The sequence below is a fragment of the Pan paniscus genome, chromosome 3 (genome assembly GCF_029289425.2).
Source record: "Pan paniscus chromosome 3, NHGRI_mPanPan1-v2.0_pri, whole genome shotgun sequence".
Taxonomy (NCBI): Eukaryota; Metazoa; Chordata; class Mammalia; order Primates; family Hominidae; genus Pan; species Pan paniscus.
In genome coordinates this window covers 62388025-62410886 of record NC_073252.2, presented here as the reverse complement: position 1 = coordinate 62410886, position 22862 = coordinate 62388025, and the positions used below count along the sequence as shown (strand labels likewise).

The 22862-nt window shown below is 36.4% G+C and overlaps 1 protein-coding gene across 6 annotated transcripts in view; it reads right to left on the bottom strand.

The window, feature by feature from the left end:
- The window catches only part of CENPC (centromere protein C), a 269756-nt gene that overhangs the window by 52812 nt on the left and 194082 nt on the right, over nucleotides 1–22862 (bottom strand). For 4 of the 6 annotated variants that reach the window (XM_063603799.1, XM_055111478.2, XM_034958721.3 and 1 more), the window contains 6 exons: nucleotides 21327–21406; nucleotides 11269–11322; nucleotides 9994–10098; nucleotides 8975–9103; nucleotides 8290–8385; nucleotides 6024–6178 (listed from right to left, as the gene is read on the bottom strand). In XM_063603799.1, the coding sequence (XP_063459869.1) occupies nucleotides 6024–6178; nucleotides 8290–8385; nucleotides 8975–9103; nucleotides 9994–10098; nucleotides 11269–11322; nucleotides 21327–21406 (619 nt within the window). The remainder of the gene's footprint in view (nucleotides 1–6023; nucleotides 6179–8289; nucleotides 8386–8974; nucleotides 9104–9993; nucleotides 10099–11268; nucleotides 11323–21326; nucleotides 21407–22862) is intronic. The other 2 variants (XM_063603800.1, XM_034958722.3) reach the window with 1 other exon arrangement.

Genomic DNA, 22862 nt, shown 5'->3' with positions numbered 1-22862 from the left:
TCCAGTCCTGAAAGCTCCATTCATGGTAAGTGCCCTATAAGGGTAACATTTATCTTTTATGCCACATTTTTATTGTACTTTTTCTACATTTAGATACACAAATACAACTGTCTACAGTATTCAGCACAGAAACACGCTGTACAGGTTTGAGGTACAGAAGCTACTCGGGAGGCTGAGGCAGGAGAATGGCGTGAACCCGGGAGGCGGAGCTTGCAGTGAGCCGAGATCGCGCCACTGCACTCCAGCCTGGGCGACAGAGCAAGACTCTGTCTCAAAAAAAGAAAAAAAAAAAAAGAAGCAACAGGGTATCCTATATAGCCTAGGTTCATAGTAGGCTATATCATCTTATGACGTTCATAAGACAAAATAGCTTAATGACTCATTTCTCAGTGACTCATAGCTGTAATTTGTTAGAGCAGCAACTGAAAACTAATACAGATGTCCCCAACCCCCAGGACAGGGACCGCTACCGGCAGTGGCCTGTTAGGAATGGGCTCACACAGCAGGAGGTAAGCAGCACGCCAGTGAGTGTTACTGCCTGAGCTCTGCCTCCTGTTAGATCAGCAGCAGCATTAGATTCTCTCAGGCACATGAACCCTATTGTGAAATGTGCATGTGAGAAATCTAGGTTGTGTGCTCCTTATGAAAATCTAATGCCAACTCCCACTGCCACCACCAATTTTTGTGGAAGAAAAATTGTCTTTCACAAACCAGTCCTTGGTGCCAAAAAGGATGGGGACCATTGTAATACAGGAAGAGATTTCTTTTATTTTTCCTTATTTTGTTTTTCCTTATTACTTACTGGCTTATGAAAATTCTACAGCCACTGTAAAGATTATCACCTACACTATAAAGATTATCACTGCACTGGGCGCAGTGGCTCACGCCTGTAATCCCAGCACTTTGGGAGGCCTAGGTGGGCGGATCACGAGGTCAGGAGATCGAGACCACCCTGGCTAACACAGTGAAACCCCATCTCTACGAAAGATACAAAAAATTAGCCAGGCGTGGTGGCGGGCACCTATAGTCCCAGTTACTCGGGAGGCTGAGGCAGGAGAATGGCGTGAACCTGGGAGGTGGAGCTTGCAGTGAGCCGAGATCACGCCACTGCACTCCAGCCTGGGTGACAGAGCGAGACTCCAACTCAAAAAGATTATCACCTACACTAAAAAAATACCTAGGCTTTATGCATGCCTCTTTAAAGGTCACATGCTTAGGACAACAAACTACTCAATCTGATTGAAGAATCAAAGAAAGCAAAAAGCTAAATCCCTATTCCCCTCAAAATCATATGTTAAATAAGCATCAAGACTAAGAAAGTAAAAGAGGATAAATCTCTCAATCATGTTGGCTTTCATATTCAAACATGCCAAATTTTATACTTTATACATAGGTAGCACACACTGGCAGTGACCTGGTTTTTTGAGCAACTAAAATAAACAGCATAAGGCCTTCAAACTTTGAGATTCAGCCATTGTTAGAAATTAGTTTGTCTCCTGAAAATTCACACTCTGGAATCTTAACCCCCCCAATGTGATGGGATCAGGAGGTGGGGAATTTGGGACGTTATTAGGTCCTGAGTGCAGAGCCTTCAGGAATGGGAATAGTGCCCTTATAAAAGACACAGATCAAAGTCTATGGTATTCTTATTATAGCAGCCCAATCTGACTAAGACATCCATCAAGAATGTTTTGCCTCAGATAATTATTTCTCCTCCTTATTTTTTATTACTACTTTGTACAATGATCATAATATACCAGAATAACAATAACAGCTAGCACTTATATAGCACTTACTCTATACCAAGCAGTATTATGAGAACTTTATTCTTATTCACTTAATGTATATGCCCACTAATGAGACAGCTACTACTTTAGTAGCTTTTTATGGATGAAGAAACTGAGGCACAGAGAGGTTAAGTAATTTTCCAAGGTCACAATGTAAATGGCAAAGGGGGGGAGTTTGAACTCAGGCATTTAGATTACAGAATTCATTCCCTAATCACTGTGATATACTGCCTCCCTAAATGGGGAAAAAAGCCCCCCGAAATGTTTCAAAGGTATTTTTATAACTTAATAAGACAAAAAAAGTTATTACATCCAAAAATAATTTGCCTTAATCAAAAAGACAAAAAAGTAATACTAAAAAGTATATATTTCTAGTGTTTTTTTCTCATCTATTCAATTTGGTTTTCTAAGCACACCTCTCCTCATTTCTGTAAACATTTAATTAAGAAAGCTTTTGAAACATACAAAAATAGAATGATGAACTCTCATGAATACTTAATGCTAACCACCTGCCCAAGCCAGAGTCTACTATCCTCACTCCATCTTATTTCAAAATAAATGCCCAGTATCATAATTCATCTGCAAATATTTCAGTATGTACTGAAAGATCAAGTGCTTCTAAAAAACATAACCGCAATACTGTTATCACACTTAAAAAATAAATATTTAATACCAAATATCTAGTTAATAGTCAAATTTCCAATCATCAGTTAAACATATCTTCAAGGATTTCTTTGAATCAGGATCCAGGTTAGCACCACATACAGTGATTGGTTGATCTGTTTCTTAAATTTCTCAATCAATATTAGTGGTTCTCAATCAAGGTGATTTTGCCTCTCAGGGACAACGGACAATTTCTGAAGACATATTTGATTTTGTCACAACTACAGTGGTGTACTGGAATCTAATGAGTAGAGGCCAGGTAAGCTTCTACTTACAGGGCCTTACCTACAGGACGGCCCCCACTACAACAAAGAAGTATCTAATCAAAAATGTTACTAGTGCCATGGTTGAGAAACCCTGATTCCCTAGGTTTCACCTGGTTCTTTTTTATTTCTTACATTTAATTTATTGAAAACATTAAGCAGTTTGTCATAAAAATCTTCATGCAGGTGGATTTTGCTGACTACATCCCCAGGTATCATTTGAAAGATTTCACCACACTTTATTTCTTGTAAACTGGTAGTTAAATCTAGAGACTTGATCAGATTCAGGTTTTGTATTTGCTTTTGGGTTTTTTTTTTTTTTTTTCTTTTTTAAGGCATGGGGTTGGCAAGACTACTTCTTGGATAGTGTTGTATTTTTCTATCAGGAGGCACATAATGCTTGGTTGTATTCTTTTTAGTTATCTGTCAGCCACTGAGCCTTGATGCCTAGATCCCAATAGCTTATCAGGGATTGCAAATGGTGGTATTTTAACTCCAACATTCCTTCTTCACTCATTAGCTGGAATATTATTCTAATAAGAACAAACTCATCTATTATTTGATTACCTAATAGCACAGTTTATTTAGAAAAGGCAGAATCAGTTGTTAAAGTGAGTTGGCTTCCTAGAATCCTCCAACAGTAACAAATTTTTGTTGTTGTAGTAGTAGTAGTAGTAGTCTTAGAAATTCATGGATTTAGATATAATTGATACATATCAATCTACTGAAGTTATTCTTGTTAATACTCAAGTTTCATATCCTTAGCCAGCCAGTGGTAGCATCTTCAAGTTGGAACCTGAAACATGACCCAATCTTAATGGTTTCTGATTAGTAGTTTGCTATCGATTCCAAGCTCAGTTTCAGGCCTAGAATCAGGCATTCCTCCAAGGAACTGGTTCTTTTAAGTAGGTTGCTGTCACCTTTTTGTTTTTTTAGCTCTGAAACATTTGTCTAATTTTAAAAATATTCTCAACCATTTTTCATTGGGTTTTTTCTCTCTCCTGAAATTCTTATTATTTGAATTTAGGCATGTTTTTCTCTCTTCTCTACATTATTTAACTTTAATATTTTCTACTTTTTAATTTCCTTCTTGTCTCCTGGGAAGTTCTACAACCAGCTCTCATAATTAATATGTAAATTCTTCTGTAGTTTGATTTTAATAAACCTACTACTCTTCTCTTTTAAATATTCTCTAGTAGTGTTTGAAAGAGAGTTAATGGCCTATGCTGGTTCTCCATCTTGTCCTTTTATTATCTTTTTCAAAAGCATATATTTGTAAGTGTGCTTCATGTTTTAAAATGTAAAAATACGAGTCTTATTAAAAAAACTTCAGCTTTAATTTTCATTTATTTTCATTATAAAAAGTTAAAGGTAATATATAGAAGAAATAAAATCAACTAAAATAACTACATAATCACAGAGTAAAACATGTATTCTCTTCAAGATTTTATTTACATTTTTAAATTCTAGTTAGAAAAATAGATACTATATACAAAGAACTTTTATCTTGCATATTTGCTTAAACATTTATCCCAAGGGTCTTCATATATGGCTGTTCTTCAAAATAAAATGCTCAAACTAATTTTAATGTGCTTAGTGCAGTGCCTGGAACACATAAGTTCTGTATAACTGTTTATTATATCACAGAATGGTTTATCCCATTACTAAGTCAAAATTAAAATATAACCATTTTCTTCCTGTAGCACATTGTAGTGGTTTCTAATTCTGCAATTACCATCAATGATTCAATAAATAACTACATATGTTCAGCACCCCTCACTCTGAACTTCCAAATTACTTCCCTGGGAAAAATTTCTAGAAATGAGTCACAGGTCACAGGGTATGAATACTTTTCTAATAATTTCCATTAACTCAGTAACTATAAAGTGTCATTTGGATTTAAATGTGTATTCTTTTGAATATTAGCCAGATTACACACTTTTAAACATCTATTACTCAAATTTCCTTTTGTATAATAAAGGCATTACAGTTTAATAGGTAACTGCTATTAGTTCAGTGATGATAATTCATGTTTATCCTCATTATTAGTTACTTTATTATTATACAGGGACCATCTATGCTTTTAAAATGTGTTATTTTCACTCATAATAATAACTGGAGGCCTATAACACTTTCAGTTTGAATTAATGAATATTGTTAAATTATTTTAAATCATGATTCTAACTATACTGATGTAGTAATAATCTTTGACTTTCATATGTATCTTTTCCTTGCCTTGCCTAAATTTGCCCTTCTTTGTTAATATAAACTCAAGAGTCTTCACAATTTTTCCCTCCTTTTTGAATTTACTTTAAGTTTGTTGGCAAAGAGAATCATTCTGACTGTGATACTTTAGTAGCACAATTTCAGACTCCTGAAATGTCAGATACTGAAAGATGTTCCTTAGCTATATTTTTTAACTGCTGGTATAATGTTAAATATTCTTAAAATTTGGTGCTTTTCAAATTCTATATTCTACAATTTTCAAACTCAGACTACAAATATTTTATATATATATAAAATATTCCTGTTATACATACACACACACATACACACACACACACACACATACACACATATAAAACAGACCAATGTTGCAGAGGTGTATGTCTCTAAATGGGGGTGGGGGTGGAAGAAAGGAGATAAAGAGAAAGAAGGAGAAGATAGAAACTGACTCACCTTGAATCTCATTACAACTTCAGCCAGTAATATTGTTACATATAATAGTATATTATTTAGTACTTATTGAAGCAACTAGCTCTTAGTCCTGAGTCTATGTCTAAATAGTTAAGTAGTTTTCTTATAATCTCACTCATTTTATTTACTTTTTTCTCAGGTTACTGTTTTATTGATATATAAAAATTTTACATGGTACATGTCACATTTTAATACCTGTATGCAATGCATAATGATCAAATCAGGGTAACTGGGATGTAAGTGATTTTTGAAGAAGTCTTTTAACCTATTTCTCTATTGCATTATCATAGAAATGTGGAATTAGATTTAATCTCTATAATCCCCCAGCACTAAAATTCTAATGATTTGTTTGCAAACCTATATTTAAGATGTTTTTAAGTAAAGAACATTCCTTAAATTTCTGAATCTCAAAATACAGTGCTATGCAGAGAACAGATACTGTCAAATAACTGTTGGCTGGTTGACTCTAAACAGATTTAACAAATAACCTTTCTCTGTGTGGTGTAGTAATAGAATTTCATTTCTGAGAAAACAGCATTTTAATGTCTTATCAAATCCAATAAATCAGAGTTCTACCAAGAGTGAAACATAAATATATAAAAAAAGTACTCACCAATATATCCTGGCCAACATGCTGCTTTCCCTTTTCTTCTTGTGGTCCTAATATCAATTTCCCAGTAGAAAAAAAGGGTGTATCCAATGTCTTGTATACCTTCAACTCACCATGCTTAACAAAAAATTGATATGTATCTTGTGGCCTTACAAGATCTAGGAGTAAAACAGTAATACAAATATAAAACAACAGCAGTATTGGTTAATGATATAACATATACACATATATATAATAAAGAGTCATTTCTGGATATAAATCTGCCTTAGAGAGTTGTTTCAGAGCATTAACTCTGGAGCTAGAATGCCAGAGGTCAAATCCTGTCTCTGTCTTAAAAGCTGCATGACCTTAGGCAAGTTACTTAAGCTCTCTCTCACTGTGCCTCAATTTCCTTTTCGATAAAATTAAATAATAATAAGTTCATCTATTCGATGTTAATGAGCTGCTGTGAATATCAACGAATTAATATGTGTAAACTATTTAAAATATTGTCTGGCAAAAAGTATGCACTGTTAGCACCAGCTGAATAACAAGAATGGCAGTATTATAGGAACTGAGACAGAAAATAGAATTAGCTGAGATAAAAAAAAGAATTCTCTATTTTTAAAGTTTAACATAAACCACAAATGTATCATCACCATGCCAATAGATTTTTTTTCCTGCTTGACTAATAATTTTTATTAGGTAAAGTTTGTGAGAAAGCAGAGTTCTAATGGTTGTTCATAAATTACTACCTCACTTACAAAAATTTCCATTACTTAACAAACTTTTCCAGATCTATAATTAATAAATTATTCTGTCATCAATGTCTGATTCTGTTTCCCAGGATATTTGGGAATGTTAGTGATCCTACAGACTACATGATATAGAAATATATATAGAGAGAGAGAGAAATATATAGATATAGAAATATATAGAAATATATATATAGAAATATATATAGAATATATATATATAGTAGATTCAAGAAACAAATAAGAAATGAACTTTTGACAACACTCACAATAACCTGGTAGAGTACAGCAATGCTTTCAGTTAAGACACTATACAAAACTCCATACTTCTAAGCTCTGTTACCAAATAAATAATCTGCATATAGAGATACCTTTGCTAAGGTGTTAAGATATTAAATGAAATCTATTTTTATGGTCAAAATTTTAAGTAGGAGTACCATTATTACTACCTTTCTTTTTTTAGGAATTAACTAACTAGTTTTATTATTATTATTATTATTTTGAGACAGGGTCTGGCTCTGCACGCCCAGGCTGAAGTGCAGTGGCATGATCTCGGCTCACTGCAATCTCTACCTCCCAGACTCAAGCAATTCTCCTGTCCCAGCCTCCCAAGCAGCTGGGACTACAAGCACCCACCACCATGCCCAGCTACCATTACCGCGTTTCTGATTTGACCTACTTCTCCTCTGATATAGGACAAACAGCCCTTAGTACTCAATGGTACAGTCATAACAGTTGTTAAAATATTTAAATATTTCATATATATATATAGAGAGAGAGAGAGAGAGGGAGAGGGGGAGAGGGAGAGAGGGAGAGAGAGGGAGAGAGAGGGAGAGAGAGAGAGAGAGAGAGAGAGAGAGAGAGAGAGAGAGAGAGCGAGCAAGCCTGGTTGTTAAACAGTTGCGTAATCCATAAACTCCTATCCCACTATAGCCCATCCCTTGGGGATCTTACATGACCTGCTAGAGACTAAATATTTAATCCAATACAGCAGGAGGCTTCCAGGACTTTGCAGCACCAGCTTTAAGGTTAAACCTGGCATCTGTACAACTGATTGATGCCCTTGCTAGTCATCCTCACAAAGGATTCATATCCCAGGTAACATTACTGCCATCTGTAGGCCCAGAAGTTTGTCTGTGCCCTACCCACAATCCCTGCCTGGCTTCATGATAAGCGTATCCTTGAGTCTGCCAACTATCTATCTACAATTCCCCATAAACAGCCTCTGTTCCCATGTGTCCTCCTGGTCAAAGAAGGCCTAGACCCTGTTGGGGGAGACGACATTCCTGATTGTAGCACTACTTGTGCCCCAGAGGACAAGTCCGGGGTGTTAAGTGTCCCCTGGAGCTGTCTGATATCAATATTCCCCCACAGTTGTCTTCACATAGGTTGCTCGTTGGAATTAGACTCTTCTGGACTTTAGCACTGATAGAATTGGGGAGAGAAAGGGAAAGTAGACAGGCCAATCATCAAGCAAGCAATATTTTCTTACAAATTGTTTAATTAAGTATTTTCAGTATCATGCCTGATCTTACCCATGAGAATAATCTCTCTTGTTTCTGGGTCCTTTACCCTCGTTGGCTGCAAAGGATCTCCAAGAGGTATACCTAGATTTACCATTAAGTTAGTCTCTGCAAAAGAAATACCATTGAAATACAAACTACTTACTTAAAATTATTCTCAATCCCAAAAAGTTCAGTACAAAATATAGCTATAGAGAAGTTATAAAACTGTCAAACGCATAAAAGTCTCTTCCTATTTATAAATCACTCTGATAAAAATTCAAACTTAAAAACCCATAATGATTTAATATAAAAGCAAACACCCTAAACTTCCTATTTTCTGTAAGCCTTAACATGTAAACTCTTGCATCATCAAGGTATTAAGTGATGTTTCGCATAATCTCTAAGTGAGATAGAGGTATATAAAACACTTTAGAAATGTCTATGTTAACCATAGCTTGGGCATAGGAATGGTGGGTTTCATTTGACTGGGAAATTTACTCATGAAGAAATTTATAATATGCTATTAATAATTTTTTAAGAATAAAATTAGCTTACTTTCCATTTGGAAGAAAGTAGACATTAAAAAATGAATTTTACCTATGGTATTATTTCTGAAGTTTTTGGAAGTAAATTTCATATTTTGCAAAGAGCTTCTTCTCAAAGTACTCCTATTTAAAATAAAATCTAAAAGTTACTTTCAGAAATAAGTTCATACTTCTTTCATCGTTATCAAGACAGATCCTTTTCTTATTAGATTTTTTGTTGACTTTTCCAGTATTTTCTTTTGCCTTCCTTTTAGACGATATTGTGTCTGGAGATAGTACTCCACTAATCACGAATCCTCCTGAAATTTAACAAAAAAAGTAAAATATACATGAGAAAGACAAAATCTTGAAACAAAACTCCTTAAATTTAATATGGCACATTTCCTTTCAAAGTACCAAAGAATATATGTCTGCAGCTAATAGTTAAAATAACACAAATACCAACCAATTTCATTATATCTCTACCACCCTAAATCAGAGGCTGATAAAACAGGATTAGATGATGAAACATGATTAGATGGTCCTATTGCTCCCCTGAAATCAACAGTCATCAGTGGAGGCTTTTAAAAAAAAAAAAAAAAAGGAGGGGGGCTAGCAATGAACTATTTATAGAAATCCACATGAGTTTAGTCCTTTGACTAAGATATATCCATCAAAGAAAGAAATATGGCCAGGCACAGTGGCTCACACCTGTAATCTCAGCACTTTGAGATGCCAAAGCGGGAGGACTGCTTGAGCCCATAAGATCGAGACCAGCCTGGACAACATAGCAAGGCCTCATCTCTACAAAAATAAGAAAGAAAATAACTCTACGATTAACACTATACTTTCTTGCCCACCCTACACTACTTTGTAGAAAACTATGAGAAAATGGAAAATGGTTAATAGGAAAAATAATGAAAACTACTTTACCTTTACCAGTTACAATTTTCTCACGTTCTAATCTAACGCTTTATATTATGCAATTGGAAATCTTGTCAGATGATACAGGAATAACAACATTCAGCTACCAAAGAGAAAATATCAGCATCTCTACATTAATCAGACAAAAATGAATTTAAATCCTATTATCAAAATTTGGGGGGGTGATGATTAAGTAAGGTAATGTATATAAACATGTAGTGCAGTGTCTGGCACATAGTAAACAAATTTTTTTATTGACAGATATTATAACATAAATAAGTTTTACCTGATGGCCTTCCTTGATAATCTATTCGCTCTCCTCGCCAGTACTCCAAAGGTTTCAAACGTGTTCTCTTGGTCCTGCGAACATTTGGTGTGTTGGAGGGCAATACTATAAAAAGATGTCAGACAAAAGTGTATACATGGTTTTTAGTTGATGGTACTTAGCAGTGCAAAGACTGTCTTTTAGAACATGAATGCTTTATTTTTTAGAACATGAATATTTTTCTAGACAAAAGACTAGAAAAAACAAATATTTATGCTAACAATTAAAGAAATGCCAATGGAAAAACAGGCTACCAAATTGGCAAATACTTAAAAATCTAATAATACTCAGCATTGACAATGTTAAATGTACACTCATCTTATCTGAACAATGCAAAGTTCTGTATACTAAATTGAGTTTGTTGGCTTATCTTCAAATTCCCATGTTCTTACCTATTTTTTGTTTGCTAAAGCTATGCTGAAGCTAACGAGAAGTTGCCTACTGCTCCTAGGCATAATGCTCAATGTTCCCCTCTGTAAATACTGAAGCCCTGCTCAGGAACATTTTTATTTCCCTTTCCCTACTCCTGATTCATCATTTCACCCCAAGACAAGCATTAAGTATTGAGAGGTATAGCAGTCTCTCATCACATAGGCCCACAAAATACTGACAATATCTAAGTTCTTGAGTAAGGCAATGAGAGAAAGCTTCACTCCTATTGGTAATCTCTGAGTATGAGTGAAAGAGCACTCACAGCCTCAAATAAAGGGAGAAACATGGAAAGCCACCCAACATCACAGAAAGGTGGGAACTATCATGTATCTTGACTGGCAAATATCTCTTTGGGAACCATGGATTGTTAATCTTTACATGGGCCTCTCCATGGGTTCCACAGTTCTTAGCTTTGTCTACTTACTATCCTAGCTACTGCTTTGTTTAGGAGTCAACTGGATTAAAGTGGAAGGAGATGCTGTCAAGGAAACCATCTACCTGGTAGTTACAGTTTCTTTGACAAAATTCTCCACCCTAGCTTCATAGCTAAGGGAGGATCATGCCCCCTACTATGGGGCAAAAAGTGAGAGGGCAATAGGATTTATAAATGGACAATAGACTAACTCAAGTGGCTTGTGGTGACTTACTATGAAATTCATAAAAACTAAGTGCATAATTTTAATTTATCTGCCAATTAATCCACATAATCGTATTTCTCCTGCTTAAGAAGAAATGTTATATTTAGAAACAGAAACTTAAGGTATTTTTCTCAATGAAAATATTAAAAAAGAAAAATATTCTTACCTAGTTTGTGATGGATTCTGTTCTTTGGTATCACTTTAGATTGTTTTGAGTCATCTACAAAATGCAAAAGATAATATCATAAGAAATGACTGCTAATTCCATGTTAAATTAAAATGTGTTTCCTGGTCAATTTCAGTATGAGTATTTTAAATAAAGTTTGACCTGATAATGTATTTTATTACTCCTTTTGCTTTTTATTGCTCAACTATAAAAACTAAGGAAAAGAACTATTTCTCTAGACTTTGCTACAATGAATACATTGCAAGTTTGTCCAATCCACCTTATTTTGTGGTTGTTCTGTTTTGTTTTGTTTTAGACCTTTAGCAGCCTGAAACCATGCTTTTTAGTTTCTGTCTCTGGCGACAAGTGGAAAAGAGGGATGAGGAAGGGGTTTTATTGGACCAATCAGAAACAGAAACTAAGAACTCATGACTGTATTCGCTCCCTTGGACACCCCTGGTTTTTATTCTAAAGAGTGTAACAGTTAAAACAAACAAACGAACAAAAAAAACAACAGATTTTCTATTGCTCATGGAAAGATGAAATAAGCCACTTGTGGATAAAAATGTAGGGCCTGATAATGGATAATTAATATGCTATTTATGAACTATCTGTAACTTTCTCTTTAAAGTTCTAAAATAGTGTAAGTGTACTGAATTTAGCAGTGTGCCAATAAGCTCAGGGGTTCTCAACTTTCGTAACTAGCACCTAAAGATGGCTGTCATCCCTTCTTTCCCTTTCTATGCACAAATGTTCTGTATCAAGAAGCACAGTCTCGTTCCCTTCTCCTTCAATCTCTGCTGGAGTTAGTGACTTGCTTAACTAATAGTATGCAACAGAAATGATGTTCTGGGGCTTAAAAGGCTAAGTCCTAATACAATCTACAGGTTCCATCTAGAAGTCTTGGGATCTCACTCTAGGGGAAGACAGCAACAATATGAAGATTAACACAAGACTGCCATGCTGTGAGGAAACCTCATGTGGCCACATGGAAAAGCCACATGGAGGAAAAGAGATGCTTGGCCAACCTCAATGTCCCAGTTCTTCCAGCTGGGTCCAAACATGTAAGTGAGGAAGTTACCTCGAATGTCCAACCCATTTGAACTTTCGGATGACTCCAGCCCCAGCAGCTTGCATTTAACTATATAAATTCATGAGTGTACTCAAGTGGCAATTACCCAACTAAGCCAAGTCAATTCATAGAACCATGAAAGATAAATCAATCACTGTATTAAGCCTTTAAGTTTTGGGGTGGTTGGTTACGCAGCAATATACAACTGGGACACAATGTCCATGAACCACCTAAAACTGCAAATACAATTTTGTATGAAATATATACCTTTTTTCCCTAAAAAGCGGGTCTGAGCTTTTATCATATTCTCAAATGAGTCCATGAAAGCAAACAAACAAAAAAAAAATTGTTAAGAATGATTGAATTAGATATTTTATAAAATTGCTGGTTTGGAAGAAACTTCAGTGATCATAACATCTAATTTCTCTGTCAGAAACAGGCAAATCTCTAGACATCAGAAGTAGATTAGTAATTGGGTAGGCCCAGGGAAAGGAAATGAAAGTCGGCTACTAAAGGGTAAAGGGGTTTCTTTTTGGGGGTTATGAAAAGGTTCTAACATCGATTGTGTCAATGACTACATATCATTGATTTGTACACTCTAAGTGGATTAATTATATGGTATGTGAAGTCTAGCTCAATAAATCTGTGTACCCCCCACCTCACCCCCACCCCCACCCCCAAAAATTCAATTTCCTATGCAGTCTTCCCTAGAACAAGTAGAGGTCTCATCTCTGTTGGAAATTCTCCTGTGACACTGGGCCTCGGAGGCAGTGTCAGAGTGATATAAGGAACCAAAGAAACAAGTAAATATACTGAGGATAATGGGAGTCAGGTTTCTCACTATTTGAGAAGAACTTGTAATAAATACAGGCGGCCAGGCGCAGTGGCTCACACATGTAATCCCAGCACTTTGGGAGGCTGAGGCAGGTAGATCAGGAGGTCAGGAGTTCGAGACCAGCCTTACCAACATGGTGAAACCCCATCTCTACTAAAAATACAAAAATTAGCCGGGCATGGTGGCACACGCCTGTAATCTCAGCTACTCAGGAGGCTGAGGCAGGAGAATCGCTTGAACCCAGAAGGCGGAGGTTGCAGTGAGCCGAGATCACACCATTGCACTCCAGTCTGGGCAACAGAGGGACACTCCATCTTAAAAAAAAATTTAAAAATAAATAAATAAAAATACAGGCATACCTCAGAGATATTGCCAGTTCAGTTCCAGACTACTGCAGTAAAACAGATACTGCAATAAAGAAGTCAAACAGTTTTTTAGTTTCCTGGTGAATATAAAAGTTATTTCTTTTGCTGTTTTGTTTTGGTTTTTTGAGACTAAGTCTCACGCTGTCACCCAGGCTGCACTGTAGTGGTGGGATCAAGACTCACTGTGGCCTCAACCTCCTGGCAGCAAATGATCCTCCCGCCTCAGCCCGCCGAGTAGCCGGAACCAGAGATGCACACCACCACGCTCAGCTAATTTTTGTATTTTTTGTAGAAACAGGTTTCTGGCATGCTGGCCAGGCTGGTCACAAACTCCTGGGCTCAAGTGACCTGCCTCGCCTCCCAAAGTGTTGGGATTACAGGCGTGAGCCACCATGCCAGGCCAAAAGTTATGTCTATACTATACTATAGTCTATTAAATGTGCAAGAGCATTATGTCTAAAAAAATCAGTGTACATATACCTTAATTTAAAAATATTTTATTGCTAAAAATGCTAAAGATCAGCCAGGCATAGTGGCTCATGCCTGTAATCCCAAGCCAAGACTTTGGGAGGCCCAGGAGGGTGGATCACTTGAGGCCAGGAGTTTGAGACAAGCCCGGCCAACATGGCGAAACCCCATCTCTACTAAAAATTAAAAAAATTAGCTGGGTGTGGTGGTGTACACCTTGTAATCCCAGCTACTCTTGGTGGCTGCGGCACGAGAATCGCTTGAACCCAGGAGGCAAAAGGTTTCAGTGAGCCGAGATCACACCACTGCACTCCAGCCTGGGTATTAGAGCAAGCCTCTGTCTCATTCTCAAAAAATAAAAATAATAAAATATAAAAATGCTTATCATCTGAGCTTTCAGTGAGTTTTAATCTTTTTGCTGATAGGGTATTTTGCCTTATTGTTGATGACTGCTGACTGATCAGGCTGGGGTGTCTGTGGCAGTTTCTTAAAATAAGTCAACAATGAAGTTTCCCTGGAGAATATAAAATGCTGTTGTATAGCATTTTACTCACAGCAGAACTTCTTTCAAAACCGCAATCAATCCTCTCAAACTCTGTCGCTGCTTTACCAACTAAGTTCATGGAATATCCTAAATCCTTTTTTGTCATTTCAAGGGTTCACAACATATTCACCAGGAGTAGATTCCAACTCAAGAAATCAGTTCCTTCGTTCTTCCATAAGAAGCAACTCCTCATCTGTTCAAATTTTGTCATGAAATTGCAGCAATTCAGTTTCATCTCCAGACTCCACTTCTAATTCTAGTTCCCTGGCTATTTCCACCACATCCAGTTACTTCCTCCATTGAAGTCTTGAACCCTTCAAAATCACCCATAAGGGTTGGAATCAACTTCTTCCAAGCTCCTGTTAATACTGATATTTTGACCTCCTCCCATGAAACACAAATAGTTTTAATGGCATCTAGAATGGTGAATCCTTTCCAGAAGGTTTATTTACTTTGTCCAGTCCCATCAGAGGAATCACTACTCGTGGCAGCTACTGCCTTACAAAATTTATTTCTTAAATAATAAGACTTAAAAGTCCAAATTATTCCTTGATCCATGCATGAGCTGCAGAATGAATGCTCTCTTAGTAGGCATGAAAGCAACATTAATCTCCTCATCTTTGTCCATTAGAGCTGCTGGGTGGCCTGGTGCATTGCCATGGATGTGCTGTCACCCAGGCTTTGTTGTTCTACTAATAGAGCAAAGTAGATTTAGCATAATTCTTAAGGACTCTAGGATTTCTGGAATCGTAAATGAGCACTAGCTTCAACTTAAAGTCACCAGCTGTATTAGCCCTTAACAAGAGAGTCACAGCCTGACCTTGGAAGCTTTGAAGTCATGCATTGACTTCTCCTCAGCTATGAACGTCCTAGATGACATCTTCTTTCAATAGAAGGCTATTTTGTCTACAGGGAAAATCTGTTGTTTAGTAAAGACACCTTCAATTATCTCAGCTAGATTTTCTGGATAACTTGCTGCAACTTCTACATCAGACCTTGCTGCTTCACCTTGCTCTTTTATGTTATGGAAACAGCTTCTTTCCTTAAACCTCATGAACCAGCCTCTGCTAGCTTCAAACTTTTCTTCTGCTGCTTCCTCACCTCTCAGCCTCCACAGAATTAAAGAGAGTTAGGGCCTTCCTCTGGATTAGGCTTTGGCTTAAAGGAATGCTGTGGCTTGTTTAATCCTCTGTCCAGACCACTGAAACCTCTATATCAGCAGTAAGGCAGTTTCCCTTTCTTATCATTCATGTGTTCACTGTAGTAGCACTTTTCTTTTCCTTCAAGAACTTTTCCTTTGCATTCACAAATTGGCTGTTTGGTGCCCGAGGCCTAGCTTCTGGACTATCTCGGTTTCTGACATGCCTTCCTCACTAAGCTTAATCATTTCTAGCTTTTGATTTAAAGTGAAAAATGTGTGACTCTTTCTTTTACTTGAACACTTAGAAGCCATCGTAGGGTTATTATTGGCCTAATTTCAATATTGTGTCTCAGGAAATAGGGAAGCCTGAAGAGAGGGAGAAAGATGGGGAACTGGCCAGTCGGCAGAGCAGTCAGAGCACACGAATTTTCACTTTCTTAAGTAGCTGTGGTTTGCGGTGCCCCAAAACAATTACAATAGTAATGTCAAAGATCACCTGATCACAAATCACCATAAAAGACATAGTAATGAAAAAGTTTGATATACTGTGAAAATTACCAAAATGTGACACAGAGACACAAGGTGAGCACATGCTATTGAAAAAAAAAAATGGTGCCAATAAGGCTTACTCAACAAAGGGTTGCCACAAACCTTCAATTTGTGAAAAATGCAGTATCTCCAAAATGCAGTGACACAAAGCACAATAAAACAAGGTATGCCTGTATAAATATAAATATAGAAATAGATATAGATGCCTGTATTGTATATGGTGTGTACATATGTGTATGTGTGTGTGTATATATATCTATTTCCGACCTCTGTACACTGAGAAAGACTAGAAGCAATGGTATCCCAAACAAGGATCACGTCAAGTGCCCAAATCTTGGTTTCTAAATGCCATCTTCCACTAAAAAGAACCAGGTTTCCTGGAGCAGTAATTGATCCCAGAGCTGGGGCAGGAAAAAGACTGGAACATCTTATGCCAAAAAACAAAGACAGTATTCACAGAATCATGACAAAAGCACACAGAGACCAGCTGAAAGAAAATCCAGTGACCAAATCTATCACAATTCGAGTATCATAATAAATGGTCAAGATTTTACAACCCCATGGCATAAAATAGTAGTAGTCCATACTGATATAAATAAAAAGAATCATGAATAAAATAATTGGCATGGGGGAGAAAAACTGGCAACTAATTAATGCGGAAGGAATTAAAGAAACAGAAAATAGAAAATAATGTGGTACCATCATTAGTGGCTGATAATTCAAGTGGGAGTCTTGAATGTATGTTAAGGTTGGTGAATGGAGGTTTGACAACAAACAGGCTATTAAGAGTATCAGAATATCACTCCACAATAATATTTATCAATTATAAGAGAAAAGCAGTGTCTTTACAGTAGAGAAAACTGGCAGACAATAACATGAACAGGTAATCAGGATTGATATCATGTCAGCAGGGCATGGTGGCTCACACCTGTAATCCCAGCGCTTTGGGAGACTGAGGTGGGCAGATCACTTGAGGTCCAGAGTTTGAGACCAGCCTGGCCAACAAGGTGAAAGCCTGTCTCTACTAAAAATACAAAAATTAGCCCGGCATGGTAGCATGTGCCTGTAATCACAGCTACTCAGGAGGCTGAGGCATGAGAATTGCTTGAACCTGGGAGGTGGAGGTTACAATGAGCTGAGATCACACAACTGCACTCCAGCCTGGGTGAGAGAGCAAGACTCCATCTCAAACAAACAAACAAACAAACAAAAAACAAAAGCATCATGTAGATGGGTGAACGTTGTGTGCCTCCTGTGTGATGCACAAATTACATCCCCTAACTCCTAACCCTATAGCATCATTTCTGTAGTATTCCTGTCAATATGAATGGCACACATTTGATCATGAGTTAAGTTAGGAAAAAAACTAAGAAACTGTTCCATGTTGAAGGAAACTAAGGGACATGGCAGCTAAATGCAGTCGACGATCCAGGACTGGATCTTGAACCAGGAGGAAGAAGAAACTCTGAGATCCAGGACTGGATCCTGAGCTAGAAGGGAAAAGGAACTGCTAGTGAAATCTGAATGGAGTCTGTGAATGAACCTGTGTTGTATTAATGCTGATTTCCTTATTTGTATGGTTCGAGGGTAGTTATAGCCTTGTCTTGCTGAAATACATTATGGGGCATTTAAGGGAAATAATATATCATGTCTACAATTCCCTCTCAAATAGTTCAGAAAAAAGATGAATGATAATAGACATGTATTTATTAGAGGAGGCAGGGAGGGAGACGGAAAAATGTTGTAAAATGTGGACAATTGTGAAATCTCGATGAAGGGGATATGGGATCTCTGTATAAGACTGAAATTATTTCAAAATAAATTATTTTTTTAAGTGACTAACACAAGGGACAACTCCTAAATTTCAAAGATTAAAGGATCCTAGTAGGTATGGAGATGGAAGAAAACAGGTTATCTACAAAGGAAAGAAGAAATAAGGCTGCCTTCAAATTTCTATTCATAAGCATTAACTCTCATGAAGCAAAACAGCAATACGGTGATAGTTTAAAGAAAAAAAGATCATGACTCAAGATTATGTTCTCTATTTAGCTGGTGGTTCATTGTGTTTAAAAAGCAAAAAAAATCCTGAGTCCTTGCTAGAATATGTGAGAATGTCTATCAACTTTACAAAGAAGTAACAAGTATATCTGTTGACAATAAGTGTATATATATTAAACAATTTATTAAAGGAAAAAGTACTGACACAGCGAGTCAAAAACAATTCAATCATATGCTATTTCTTAGCCACTTTTAATTCTCTAATAAAAGTTAAATAAAAAGATAAATAAAGAAACAACAACCAACCAAAAGAAAGCAGAAGTCACAATACTAGTATTAGACAAAACAAACTACAAAGTAAAAAGCATTTAACACAATGAAGCAGATAAATTTGACCAAAGCAGGTACACTCCATATGAAGGCTTATGTGATCAGTAACAGCACTGAAATGTACATAACAAAGACTACAGAAAATACAAGGGCAAAGACAGTTGCAGTGGGAACACTTTACTTCAACTCTAGCAGTCCTTAATAGATCTCAAATAAAAAGAATACATAGGTTGAGAACATCAAGCTTAGTATGTCCAAATCTAACATCCTGTTCTTTTCCTCAAAATCTGCTTCTTCCCCAGTAGTCCCCAGATCAGGTAGTAATATTGCCATTCTTCCAGGAGCTCGGGCCAAAAACCTTCAAGTTCTCTCTAACACCTCTCTTTTTCTTATACACCACGTATCGTCCATCAGAAAATCCTGTTGACTTTACTCTCAAAAACACCTAAAAATCCTCCTCCTGCTTTCCACTTTCTACTGCTACCACATTGGTCTAAGCCAACACCTCTCACTAGGATTATTTCAACATCTCTCCAGCTAGTCTCCTTGCTTCCAACCTTCCTCCATCCCTTCAACCCCATCAGTCAACTCCTAACACAGGAGCTGCAGTGATTCTGTTAATACAGGTCAAGTCATGTCTCTCTTCTGCTCAAAACCCTCTAATGGCTTCCCATCGCTCTTAGTAAAATTTTGCCTTTAACATCCTATGTGATCTTTCATTCTGTTGCCTCTGTGACATCATTTTTCCTACTACTCGTTCGCTCTCTTCCTCTGCTCTAACCCTCTGGCCTTCTTGGTGTTCCTCGATCAAGACAGACTCTCGACCACATAAGAACTTTTGCCCTTCATCTTCCCTCTACCTGGTACACTATTTACCCAGACAGCTGCATGGTTTGCTGTCTCATCTCTTCAAATCTTTGCTCAAATGATCACTTCCTTAGTGAGGACTTCTCTGCCCACCTACCTAAAAATGTAAACTTCATTTCCCACCCTAAAAGCCATGCTTTATTTCTGTACTCTCAACACCCAACAAATCATAAATTTTGTTATCTTTTTATATTGTCTGCCATCCTGCCCCTTCCAGAAATTAAGCTGGAGGGCAGAAATTTTTGTCAGTTTTGTTCACTGACACACCCCTACCCTTAAAATAATAAGTAAATATTCCATAATTTTTCATCTTTAAGAATTCCATAAATATTAAAAGTATATTCAAAAAATATATCCACTTATGTTATCAACAAAATAACTGGATATATATCTTTAAATCCATATCTGTATACAAATTATTCCCTTTTTCAAGCACCAATGGAAAAATTATAAAAACTAAGCATACACTAGACACTAGAACACAAAAAAACTTACTGAATTCAAACAATAAATAAAATAGACCAAGTTTTCTAGAACAATAAAATGAAACCAGAAAATACTAAAAGAACAAAATAAAACACAGCTTCTTAGAATAACAGCAAAAATTGGCTATTTAACATACACCTGATATTAAACTAAGCAAAGAATATGTATTCATCTTTATATCAGCTTATGGGATTGGAGCTGATATCATTTTACAGATAAGGAAACTGAAGTTTAAGAACACTGAAATTTCTTACTCAAGATAATATAGTGATGCTTCCCGATCAGTGGTGAATGGGGCAAAAAAAAAAAAAAAAGAACGTAGCTAGTAAGTAGTAGAGCTAGAACCAATCCCAGGTCCATGACCCTGGAGACCAAGCTCTTAACTAATGTACTCTTAAATAACTGCTGGGTCAAAGAAAAATCACTACAATTTAGAGTATACTACAATAACACTACATAGCAAAATCTATCAAATTAAGCCAAAACTATACTGAAGGAAATTGAATGCTGCTTCTTTACCAAAGAAAAAGCAGAAAAACACAGAAAGCATTCAAGTTAAAAGAGAAAATACAATAAATCTAATGACGGGGGAAAAATTAAAAAGTTAAAAGAATAGTGATTATTAGAAAAAAAGTATAACAGATTACAATCAAGCACGCATTTTTAGGAGCATGAAAAAAATTATAAAATTCTCTATTAAGAGGCATTTTTAAACTTCAGTATGAAAATTTTCAAGTACTGAAGGCCGGGAGTGGTGGCTCACGCCTGTAATCCCAGCACTTTGAGAGGCTGAGGCAGGTGGATCACAAGGTCAGGAGTTTAAGACCAGCCTGGCCAAGATGGTGAAACCCCATCTCTACTAAAAAGACAAAAAAATTAGCCAGGCGTGGTGGCAGGTGCCTGTAATCCCAGCTACTCAGGAGTCTGAGTCAGGAGAATTGCCTGAACCCCGGAGGTGGAGGATGCAGTGAGCTGAGATTGCACCACTGCCCTCCAGCCTGGGAGACAGAGCGAGACTCCGTCTCAAACAAAAAAAAAGGAAATTTTCAAGTATTGAAAATAGAGAAAATAGTATAATGAACCCAATACAACCATCAACCAGCTTCAGTAATCATCAACAGATCACTAATCTGCTTCATGTATACCCTTATTAGCTTAACAATTTTAAATACTGGAGTAGACACCTTAAGTGCCAATATTTCATTATGTTCTACTTAAAAAACTGTCACTCATTTTCTTTCTGTCTCACTTAACAGGGTCTTATTAATCTCTAACTAAGGGTCTTAAGAGGTAGGTACTCAATATACATTCGCCATCAGTGACAATGTAAACAAAACATAGCACTCCTTACTCCATATTCATAATGCCATAAAAATCAAGACAGAAAAAAAACAATAGTTTACCTGAACTTCCATGAACTTCCTCATCATCCACATCATTCTTTCCAGATATTAAATAATTATTATTGAGCCTGGAAGGTCCACTTAAGAAAAAAAGGAAACCACAAAATTAATGCTTTTATAATACATATATCTAATGTATTTGCCTTAATGATCATTTTTCTCCTAAAACTGCCATAAGTCTTTCTTATAAAACCAATAGTGATGTTACAAGTCATCAAAAATATATAGTCATCCCTCAGTATTTGTGGGGGATTGGTTCCAGGATCCACTGTGGATACCAAAATCCAAGGATGCTCAAGTCCCTTATATACAATGGTGCAGTATTTGCATGTGACTTTCACATATCCTCCTGTATACTTTAAATCATATCTAGGTTACTGATAATACCTAATACAATGTAAATGCTATGTAAATAGTTGTTATACTGTATTTTTATTTGTATTATTTTAAATGTCATATTGTTACTTTTTATTGTTTTATATTTTATTTTCTGAATATTTTCAATCCATGGGGGTTGAATCAGTGGATGCAGAACCCACAGATATGGAGGGCTGACTGTACTTGCTGCATTAAACAAAGACTACAATTTCATCCCATAACTGACAGCTGAGCAACATAAGTACTGAATTTATGACTTATAGATCAGAGTAACAGACTTAGTAAATTCAAATGATAACATCCTGTGGTGAAAATCAAATTATAAAAAAAGAAAGAAATCATCATATTTTAATTAAAAAAAAATATAGCCAAAAACCAATGGAATTTAAAATGTGGTCCAGAAATTGTCAGAGATGATTCAGCCTCTCCTAGTCCTAGATCTCTTTCTACCTATTATGAACCCAGGATAAGCCTAGTCATAACCTCACAAATAGTAAAGAAATCTTAGCCATCCCTTAAAAGTCTGAGAATTTGCTAAAATTTACCCTTTATTCATTTTTTAAAAGGTTATATGACATCAGATATAATTAAGAGTAGGTAATTCAATTTGATCACTAAATGTGGTCATTTTAACATTATATGTCCAAATTCTTTAATACACCACCTTTCAATAGGTGGAGCCTAATTCCACCTCTCCCTGAATGTAGTGTGGACTCAATAAGTTGTTTCTAATGAACAGAATAAAGTAGAAATGACGGTGTACAATGTCAAAGACTAAGTCATTAAAAGACACTGTGATATCCATCATAGTCACACCTTCTCTTGGAGCATTTGCTTTGTGGGAAGCCAGTTGCCATATTCAGCAGCTGAGAGGGCCACACAGTTAAGAAACTAAGGTCTACTGGAAACAGCCAGAACGGAACTGGGGTCTCCAGCCAACAGCGATGTGAGACATTTTATAGGTGGATTCTCCAGTTCCAGACAAGACTTTAAAGGGCTAAAACCAGAAAGATATCTTGACTGCTACCTCCTGAGAATATCCGAGCCAAAACTAGCTAGCTAAGCCTCCCAGATTGCTGACCCATAGAAACTATGAAACAATAAGTGTTTTTAAGCCTTTAACAAAATTAAAATAAAGTTCTTGGGTAATCTGTTATA